This window comes from Arachis ipaensis, chromosome B6, assembly GCF_059453495.1.
Source record: "Arachis ipaensis isolate K30076 ecotype BB chromosome B6, ASM5945349v1, whole genome shotgun sequence".
Taxonomy (NCBI): domain Eukaryota; kingdom Viridiplantae; phylum Streptophyta; class Magnoliopsida; order Fabales; family Fabaceae; genus Arachis; species Arachis ipaensis.
Window position 1 is genome coordinate 33162141 of NC_142441.1, and position 11443 is coordinate 33173583.

General features: G+C 31.5%; 1 protein-coding gene across 1 annotated transcript; it reads left to right on the top strand.

Moving 5' to 3' along the window:
- The first annotated feature begins 8194 nt into the window (after window positions 1–8194).
- On the top strand, window positions 8195–10100 carry LOC107648672 (small ribosomal subunit protein uS12). The gene is made up of 4 exons (XM_016352481.3): window positions 8195–8320; window positions 9335–9490; window positions 9577–9703; window positions 9819–10100. Exons 1-4 carry the CDS (start codon window positions 8316–8318, stop codon window positions 9957–9959), a joined length of 429 nt encoding a protein of 142 aa, XP_016207967.1. The 5' UTR covers window positions 8195–8315; the 3' UTR covers window positions 9960–10100.
- Window positions 10101–11443: the final 1343 nt, after the last annotated feature.

The following is an 11443-nucleotide window of genomic DNA, read 5'->3' on the forward strand; positions in this document are numbered from 1 at the left end:
TATTGTTTTTGGAAAGAAAATCTTTTGAAGAATTTAATAATATGTGATGAAGAATACCGAATAAATTATACAGAAACCAATTAAAACACAATATAAAAACATCTTTAAAAAAATATGTTTTAGGCGCCTTTATCTGAGTGGTCTCTATTTTATTTATGGGAGTCCATCTTTTATGGTTGAAGTTAGTTTTAATTTTCTGTCATCAAATTCGTCAACGTTATAATATTTATGGTCAATTTTAATGTTTTATCCATTTACCAAATACCAACTACACAACAAATTATTTGGGATTTTGAAAGAAGAATGAAATTCCTCTAAAGTAAAAAAAAAAAAAAAAAAAAAAAAATAGAAAAGTGAGAAAATGAGAATTTCATCATCACCGTCGCATGTGTTGATTTTTATATAGATTAACTCTCATGGTAGAAAATATTGAGCAATTATTCAAATTAGTTCCCAAAAATTTTTAAAGCGAATATTTTACTTCCCAAAAAAATTAATATACAAAAATATCTCCAAAGTTTTATTCCAGCAGATAAATCAGTTCTTAATTCATTTTCTGATGTAGTAATTACCTAAATTAGTCTCCAAAAATTTTAAAAGCAGACATTTTAATCTAGAAAAAAAAATTAATACATAAATCAATCTCTAATATTTTTTTTCGTCAGACATAACAGTCTCCCGTTCATTTTTCAGTATGACTCACTAAATTCTTCAAGCATTTATTAGAAAAAAATTTAGTAGATATTATAATCAAATTAACTTTTAAGGTTAAGTTAACCTATTTGATTTCTAATATCGTATTTTTTCAAAAAAAAATATTATTGAATTATTGTAACACCCTTACTACCAGAATATCACGCTTCCGGCTGCGCTACTCTGATAGTGAAGAGTATTACGACGACTTCCATACTTAATAATAAAATAGAAGCCTTTGTAAAACTCGAAACCGTATAAACTATTCTTTTAAAAACCGAAAATACTTTTTTGTTTGAAAAATGCACACAATAACTAAGTTCTTTATAAAATAACTTACAAACACAACCATCAAAACTCTGAACCTCTTTACAAGATACAATATTAATGGCTAGGGATAAATAAATAACAATTAAACTAATATAACAACAAAATCGTATACGCAAAATACAATTAAACTCTTCATAACCTTCTTCATCCATTTCCTGAAAAGATAAAGCTGTAGGGGTGAGAATCTAATCACATGGTCTCACCATGGAATTTCAGAATTGTCATAAGAAAATATTTAATAAGAAAATTGTTTTCAAACTCGGTGATTATCATTGTCTTGTGAATCTTTTAAAAATCGAGGGTTTAGCCACCCAAAAATTCAAAAACTTTTTAAAAGAAATCAGTTAATTATCCAAAAATCCAAAACTCACTTTTCTTATAAAAGAATCTTAAAAGTTTTCTAACAGTATGAATAACCAACCTATTTTAAACATAGGTTCATTAAGTCTATGTTGAACCAGCTTGATATTTCATACTTTACTAAGTCTTAATCAGAAATCAATCATGACCTCCGGCCCATCACAATATAAACCACGACCTCCGGCCCAAGCAATTTAATCAAATCAACAATCAACATCACATTCGGAAACAACGTCACCACCACCAGTATGAGGGATCTCTCAGTTGTTCAAACACATACAATGCAAACAAGAAAAACACAATTAAGAAGCAGATACAATAAATAGCTTAGATAGAAGTTAATAACAAATAAGCAATTAGGCAAATCAAAACAAATTCAAACTCAAACAAAATATGCAAATGCATATGATGCATGTCTGCCCTATGGCTAATGAGCTCATTTGTCAGTTATATAACCAACCCGACATGTCCGGTAGCTAACTCGGTTATTGTCTCTCTGTTGTGCACAAATATCTCAGCACATTGGCTGACCATTAGAGGGAGAGTGCCCTGTCACCAGTAGAGGGATTACGTGCCCTGTCAACATTAGATGGATTACGTGTCCTGTCACCATTAGAGGGAATATGTGCCATGTCACCCTTACAACCGGAGGGAAAACACAAACATACTCATCATCAATCAACCACAATCATGCTTCGTTTATCATATTCATTCAATTTCATAATTCAAACTCAATTTTCATCATTCTTCTTCCTCATCTCTTTCCCAGAGCAAGTGGACAACGTCACAGCCTCTTACCCGAGGTCACATATCTCATTCATTTACAAATCATCATTCCCGCACTTCCTCAACTACAATTCATTCTTTTCTAAATAAAGCAAACTCAAAACATAATCCTTTTTTGAATAACTCAAAATCAAATTATAAAATCCTTAAAAAAAATCCAAATCTTTCTAATAAGCACTTCAAACGAAATCTCCAATTTTATAAAAATTTGGGCAGCATCTCCTTTAAAACTCATATTCTGTCACCCTTTTCAAGTCCCATCCAAACATTCCTCAAACACTTCCCAACCATTTCGAAATATCAAATACTTTTTATTAATCAAACTATTTTCGAATATCAAATACTTTTCATTAATCAAACCGTTTCTAAATATCAAATACTTTTCATTAATCAAACCAAATTCCGATATCAAACTAGGTTCAATATCAAACCAATTTTCGATATTAAATCTCTTCCAAACCAAACCAATTCCAGTTTTGAGTCTTTTCCAAAATCAAATCATTTCCAAAATTAAACTAAATTTTAACATTAAATCTCTTCCAGTAATTCAAGAAAAAATCAATTCAACAACAGCAGCCAACTATTTCAGAACATTCAACTTTCTCAATCAATCAATCAAATAATTTTATTCATCCAAAACAACTCAATTCAATCCATAAGACTTACAAAATCACAAAAATATACTTTTCGCATTAGTATCAACTCTTGAAAGTAAAATAAGTTTATGAAAAGCGCCCTTATCTCCCTCTTCTTCGCACGGTGTGTCTCCGACGTCGGCTCCTTTTCGCCATTCTCCCTCTCCTCATATCGGCATCGACGGCGGTGAAGGGAGCTTCGGCGGCGTCGCATGTGACGACGGCGGTAGCAACTTGAACGGCAACGGCAGCAAGCTTTACGAACAGCGACGGTGTGCGAAGGCAGCGACTTGGCGGCGCAATGGCGAGCTGGGCACGGCGGGGCGTGACGGGTGCGGTGGCGGTGCGACTCCCCCCTCTTCTCGTCTCCCTCACTTCCTCGGCACTCCTTCTCTTCTCTTTTTCGGATGTGTGTGTGTTTAGTGTGTATATGGGAAGGGGATGGTGGTGGGTGAATGGCGGTGAAGCAGTCGCTAGGTTAGGTTAGAGTTAGGATTTGTGGATTTTAATTTGGAAATTAGGATTTGGGTAATTTTAATAAACATTAGGAAATAGAGTAGTTATTAAAAACCAAATTCTAACCCAATAAAATTACTTTAAGAATATCATTTTATTTAATCAATTTGTCAATTAATTTTTCAAACAAGTATTCTAATTTAAAAGTATAGGTAATCAAATAAATTTTTCTTTATTTATAAAATTAACCAAAACTTTCAATTATTTAATTTAAATTATGTATAAAATTCTCTTTTTTTTCTAATTACTAAAAGTTTAAATTTTAATTAAGAGAAAACCCAAATCATTAATTTCAATTAAACAAAAATATCTAATTGTAATTGAAAATTATATAAACTCAAACTAATTTAAAACTCAAAGTCTCATAATTTTGATTTATTTATTTTTCAGTAAAGATAACTTTCTGAAAATAAAATTATATATATAAACATAATTAATTCATTATTTATCTTCTAAAAGTCTGAGGTCTTACAATTATCCTCACTATATTTACAAATCCAAATCCAACAAAAAGAGATGTACTGAGTCTCATATGCTCTTAAATTAAAAGCATATTATCGTGGTTTGTTTAGTTTCATGTCTTATTATTTGTATATTTTATTTTGTTATATTGAGTATTCTCTAACTCCAAGTCATATATGTCTTTCATTAAGAAATGATCCAAACATTGCTAATATACATGTGTATGCACTATGTAAGATTGTAAGTAGATATACTCATACAATCATCATCACTAAATGTGCATTCAGTGACATTCATTAATATCAATTACACAACGTAAAAAAAAGTAAAATAAAATAAATTTATTATTTGCACAATAATACTGTACCATAATTTTTTGTATATTTTTTGACAAAAATAATGATAAATTTATTCATTATATTCTAATGTAGTATTTATAATATAAAAGGAGTTTTTGCATGAAAAAATATAATGTTGTTGAATAATAATAATAATAATAATAATAATAATAATAATAATAATAATAATAATAATAATAATAATAATAATAATAATAATGTTGATGATGATGATGATGTTGTTGTTGAATAAAGTTATTAGAGAATATGATCGTGCTGCTGTACAGATGTAAGTTCATACAGATTTACAAATAGGCCTTTTTCGTGCATCTCCTGTGACGCGTGTTGTCTCCCTTTTGTAGAATGGAGCAGGTTGTCAACGAGTTGCGGGCGCTCATGGGATGGTCGACCGAGCCAAGTTGGTAGCGTGAATTGGAACGAGATCTCATTGTGCTGGGTTCCGTAGGTGCCAGCTTCACAAGTTGGGCCTTATTGGTCGTTCCAAAAAAGAAATGGATGAAACGGATGCAGGTCGGATCTTTAGGTCACTCTTCTCCTCTCGTGAAAGCAAACTCGAGCTTCCTCCAACGCGACCGCCGCCTCCGGTCTTGTCAATGTGGCTGTCAGTGACGCTCGAGATCTGCAACTATTCGTCGTGGTCAAGGTCATCTCCCCTTTCGCCAATCACCATTCTTCATCGTAGTCGTATAGTCGTGGTACCCCAACCCGTCATCGGGGTTACTGTGTTCAGTAGCGCTCTGCCCGCTGTCCCTCATCGTACTCGTCATCCATCGTGCTTGTGAGTCAAAGGTAAGAGCTGCTCTGCCCACCGATTGATTAGCTTTGGCATCTAGTAACTGTATTCATCTGGTAACCCTTGGAATATACAATTATTTAAACAAATTGGAATATACAATTATCAGTTGACATATATACCTTGTAGGGTCCCTTGAATTCTATGGCTCCTAGCCATGATGAGTTTTTTGGAACTCAACAAAGCATTCATGAGCGGGTAGAGTACTTTTTGTTTTATTTTTAATTTTCAATGAAATTGTTTGGAAGTTAATGACTAAACTAACTTTAACATGATAGCTTTTTGCTGATTTTTGTCATTGGTTCATGTAAAGAGGGCAACTAGAATTCTGGCCTGCTACTTCTTTTGGATATAGCCTTCAGGTTTGTTCATGAAATGGGTGATGTTCTAATATTTTGAAATTGGAATAACAAATTATTTTTTATTTTCTCTTTGATTTATTTATTAGTATTTATTATTTTAGGAAAATAAAAAGTCAAAAACCGATGATTGCGAAGAAAAAAAATTTGGAAAAAGGAAAAAGAAAAAGAAGTTGTTCATGTTGTTGTGCTGTTCTGAGTTTGACAATTGGCACTGTGTGAGAGAGCAACAGCTCGTGCCCCGTCTCCCGTCTGAAACTAAGGTGGCACCTTACCTCTCTTCGTTTCCAGTCTCAAATTCAGATCTACCGTTTCAACCAGCATAGTTAGTATATAGTGATATGGTGTTAGAAATAAACTTGTCAATAATATAACAAGCAATGGTAAAACTTGTTGCCAAGAAGCAATAGCTAAAATGGGATAGTCTCCTCATACTCAATTAAGAGGTTGTGAATTCGAGTCTCCATATCTTCGGTAAAAAAAATGGTAAAACTTGTTGGTGTTACCTAATGTAATCTTACTAGTACTTACCCTGTTGTAATTTTTGATGGTTACATGATAATTGTTTGAATCTTTGTACATATTATTATCTATGGACTAGATTGCACTTAATAAGTGCGATACTATTCTTTATATTGTAGTCTCTCTTGTTGGGGTATAGAAAAGTTTAGATCAATTGATTTTTAATGGTATTTTTATAAATAGAGTAAAATTTTATAACGGAAGTGTCGAAAAAAAGCTGTTTGTACTACCACATTTAGTAATTATACCAAGAAAAAAGACCTTGTTCACTTGAAAATATTTTTCTAAGTTTATTTGGTGTTAATATTTTAAAGCTTAAGTGACTAATGTGTTTAATTTTAAAAATTTCAGAAATTGATTTAGATAATTACTCAAAATTTATTTTAACTAACTAATGAAATTGATTTTTTTTTGTGACTGTAACTAAAAAAAGAAAAAGAAAAAGCAAAAAACGCGGTTAAAGAACCACGAAACAACTAAGGCATCATGTCCTGAAGAAGAAGAAGCAATTGAAGACCATCCCACGGCACCAGCCATTTAGCATGATAGACACCTTCCTTAATAGCATATTTGGCCAAGGAATCAGCCACACAATCTGTCGTTCTCTGAATCAACACCAGCTCTGTCCTCCACGGGCATCACATAATGTCACGAATCTTCTCAAAATCAGGAACTAACTTTGCTGCTAGGATGAACAGAAACATCTCGCAACAAAATGAAGTTGATACTTATAAAAACTGTCATATTTAGTGTGTTATTTGTCAACTTATTAATTCTTGCACAATAAATCAATTTATTTAACATATGCTGATATGCACACACAAGATTTTGTTCATTGATAAAGTATTTTTGAGAGACAATAATAAATTAGGCCAAAATAGTTTAAAGTTATTCTATTTTATTTTTTTAATTATTATCTATTTTATTTTATATTTTTAAATACTATTAAAATATTTGAATATGTAATTTTAGATCTTGTATATATAAAATTATAAATATTAAACTTAATATCCTATTATGTGAATATTGAAATTTTTTTTGTCTGGTTCGAAATTGACCTTTAGTATATAAAGAAAGAAGAATTCCAATATTTTTAGTATATTCAATTTTTTCCTTTTTCCTATTTGTTAACTAAATTCAACTTTTCCAATTTTTCTATGAATAGGATAGATCATTTTTTTTTTGGTATAATAAACAGGAGCTAAGCTCAGAAAAAAGATTACACACTAATTATACGAAAAGATAAAAATGTCTCTTATTCATCATCTATTAGTAACTGAACTACTTCTCTAAAAGAAATATCTCAAAAATAGAGATCTAATTCTAAATTTACATTTTTTGGTGCTAGGCAATCAGCACATTGGTTGTCTTTTCTAAAAATATTTACAAAATGAATATTCAAATTCTTATCTTTCTATCTGTTAATGTCTCTGATTAAGTCATTTAAATGGTTATTGAGGTTTCTTTTGTTATTGAACATCTCTATCACTGCTTTGGAGTCACATTCCACAATAATAAAAAATAGAGCAGATAAAAACACCATAGACAAAACGAGGCCAACACAAAACCGTTACACTTACACTATTACACCTTTTCTCACACAATGTAAGCTCGTTCACCTAAGGTCCCAAGTCAGCCATACTCTTCACAAAGAGCCTGTCAAGCTGTTTCCTTCTTGGAAACAAATATCTACATGTACAGAATATGTATGCCGAAGAAATCTATGTAAATCTTTATAAGTTATTCTATAATTCTCCTCGAGATTATTATTTTACAAAAAACTCAAGATTAAAAACCATTTGATATTATTTAGTTTGGTCTGATAGTTAAAAATGAAGTATAATTAAAGTTATTTTTTGGTCAAATTTGCATTCTCTATTAGTGAATTACGTTAAAAAATAAATAGAAACTGTTGTGTCTGATAGAAAAAGATATTGAAGATTGATTTGTATATTAATTTTTTTGAAGAATAAAATGTTTGCTTTTAAAATTATTAGGGACAGATTTGGATAATTATTCTGTTAAAAAATAAACTAAAAATTGATTTGTCTATTGAAATAAAATTTTAAAAATATTTTTGTATTTTAATTTTTTTAGAAATTAAAATATTTGTTTTTAAAATCTTTAAAAATAATTTAGATAATTATTCAAAAAATATTAGATCTCACCAACTTTTTTTTCATACAAAAGCACTCACACACACTTACCTAGCAACGACTAGGTCTGAAACCCTAAAATGGACCATTATGTCATAGGCCCAATAGTTTTGTGAGCCTTCTGAACCCAATAGAGTGATCAGATCCTGAAACCCAATAGAAAAATAAAATACCCACACGTTTTTTGTTTTCAAAACAAGCCCATGTCCCTAACCCAAAAGTGTTTCTCTCTATAAAAACATAACACACCAAATTTAGGGCTAGGGTTTATCGCTGCGGCTGCTGTTTGAACTGCATCTTCTTCTTCTTGACGCCCTCGCAGCAGAACAAAGCTTCCGTCAATCATGGGGTAATAATACATTCTCCACAAATGTCAATCTCGTTTTTGTTATTACCTTCTACACGAATTGCTTTCTTCCATGACTGATCTTGATTTCTTTTTTTTTTTTTTTAATATTTTACTCGTTTCATCACTGCTATTTGTTTAGCTAACACTGTACTTCTTCAAATTTATTGTTTGTTTATCTGGCCTCAAAATGACGAGCCTGATGAATCTGGTAATTAGAAAGTTAATTGGCTTTTAATGAGTATGATCCATTTACTGATTTTGTTGCCAGTTTTATAGGAATTTCATTGCGGCAAGTTTTTCACGGTTTCTTCCCATATGCAAAATGTTACCTTTTTCTTTAATAAAAATATCGGGAGCTATACAGGGAGTTTGAAGTGTGATACAGTTCTTGCATTCGATTTTCATGTTTTATCATTGGTTATCGCTTTTCCCTTATATTATTCTGGCACTATGTTCCAAGAGTATGTTTTGAACAAGGCATAGGGATGTGTTTTGGTTGTATATGCTCGTTGTGCAGAGATGAATGGAAATAAATTTCCAGAGTTTTTGTTAGCTATCTTAATTTATCCATGCTTTTAGGCTGTGTTTGTTGAGACATGGACACTAATTGTTAGTCATGTCGGTACACATCCACTGTTGATGGACCGGTAGGTAGTACACATATCCACACAGAATACATGTATTTAGTGTTCTTCCTTAAAGCTAAGACATGGAGACACAATGCATATCACACAAAATCTGGCCTTTTATCCCTAATTATTTTTTAAATTACACGGTAAAATTGACATTTGGTTTATATATGTGTCTTGTATATTATTACCAAACACATTACAAAATTTGTGTATCTTTATGTTTATGTATCTTTTGTGTATTTGTGTATGTGTCTGTGTCTTAAAAACACTTACCAAATGCAGCCTTGGAGATGGTGGTCTCTTAAACTTGTTAAGATACAGTGGTGTTGATTTCTAAATCTACTGATGGTGGGTAATTAAATCCTTATTACTAATTTGACAGGAAGACGCGGGGAATGGGAGCTGCCCGTAAGCTGAAGTCCCACCGCAGAAGGCAACGGTGGGCAGACAAATCATACAAGAAATCTCATCTTGGTAATGAATGGAAGAAACCTTTTGCTGGTTCTTCCCATGCCAAGGGTATTGTTCTTGAAAAGATGTAAGTCTTATTTGGCTTTGTGCATCTTGAATAATTCTACAGTTAGCATTTGATATTTAGAAATTACTGCTGTGTTCTGTGTGCAGAGGTATTGAGGCTAAGCAGCCCAATTCTGCCATTCGTAAATGTGCAAGGGTTCAACTCATCAAGAATGGGAAGAAGATTGCTGCATTTGTACCAAATGATGGTTGCTTAAACTACATTGAAGAGAATGTGAGTAATCATGGTCATGTAGTTTTGCTATATTGATTATCCTCTTTGCTTCATCCTATACAATTTGTTACTGAAGTGGAATTCATTGTATAATGTGCCTTGTTTATGTGTGTAGGACGAAGTTTTGATAGCTGGATTCGGAAGAAAAGGTCATGCCGTCGGTGATATTCCTGGTGTTAGGTTCAAGGTTGTGAAGGTCTCTGGTGTGTCACTCCTTGCTCTTTTCAAGGAGAAGAAGGAGAAGCCAAGGTCTTAAATTTGTTGGATGGTTCCTATCTGTTTTTTATTATGTAGTTTTTCCCAAAGATGATTATGGATTTTGCTTCATTAGATTGGATGAGTTTATGAACAATTTTGTATCTCTTGATAGTTATTTTATGGAACTTTATTTGATTCATATCCAAGCCTTGGTCTTTCTTTAGTTATTCCCTGCTTGTTGTGCATTTTATTCGTAAAAAAAAAAAATGACCTGGTAACATTATCTTGAAATCCAAGTTTGAGTGGAACGTTTCGGGTCGTTATCTAAAATTGGCGAAGAATAATTTCCTGCAGTTGTACTAATGTTTATATGTTTGTAAAATTGATATTTGAAATTAGTACTAGCTTTTCCAACAAATGTTTCAATTATATATTCCTGGCTCAAACTGGAACTTGGAATTATTTCGGCTCTAAAATCAACATTAGGTAGGCTAATTTTTTTCGTTATGGAAGTAGAAGTGGTGATATACCTTAAGGTAGCGTTTGTTTTGAGGTAGGCTAATTTTTTTTTGTTATGGAAGTAGAAGTGGTGATATAATAATTTTTTTTTGTTATGGAAGTAGAAGTGGTGATATAATACCTTAAGGTAGCGTTTGTTTTGAGGTACTGAGACAGAGATTGGGAGACTGAGTCACAGAATCATGTTTGTTGGTTCAGAGAGTGGTACTAAAATTTCTAAAATTTCAGTATTTCAGTACCTCCAAAACGTAGGGATACAGGGGACTGAAATTTTTAGAGACGGATACTGAAATTTTAATAATATTTTATACTTAAAATACCCTCATTTTAATTAATTAATTCTAATTTTATCCTTTGTGCAAATTAAATTAAAATTTTATTCTTGTTTCAATTTCTGTCTCACTTTCCACCAAACAGAATACTGAAATTTATTTCGGAAAATTTCAGTCTCTGTTTCTTAGTCTCTGTCTCTCACTCTCAGTCTTTCAATCTGTCTCTCTACCAAACGTTGCTTAACATTGTAATTTTTTGTGTTTTTTAAAATTGTAGAAAATACACAAATTGGAGGGTCTGATTTCTGTACTTCAAATTTTTTATTTTTTTTTACCACAAATCGAACGGTCTGATTTCTGTATCTCTAATAAATCAGACGGTTCAATTTTTGTTTCTTTAGTGAAATGATTCCACATTTGAATATAACACCACAACAATCCACATTTTAACAAAACATCACTATCACTCCAATATTAAAAATAAAAATTTCACATTAGGTATGTTTGACAGCAAGAAACATATATTTAAGTAAAGCTCTTGTATTTTTATTCATCAATTTAGCTTCGTGTGTCAATATATCATGAGTCTTGTTCCGTCAAAATGAAATTTAACTTAGGCTTAGTTTTGTCTACTTTTCAAAAGTAGCTTATAAAAATTAATTTTTAAAAGATGACTTTTTAAAAATTGTAATATTTATGTTTAATAAATCAAATTAAAAATAGTTTTTAATAAACACAAGTAATAACAATT

Coding starts and splice junctions, on each gene's coding strand:
- LOC107648672 (XM_016352481.3), top strand. Junction 9,491..9,576: donor GGTATTGTTCTTGAAAAGAT/GTAAGTCTTATT, acceptor TTCTGTGTGCAG/AGGTATTGAGGCTAAGCAGC. Junction 9,704..9,818: donor TAAACTACATTGAAGAGAAT/GTGAGTAATCAT, acceptor TTATGTGTGTAG/GACGAAGTTTTGATAGCTGG.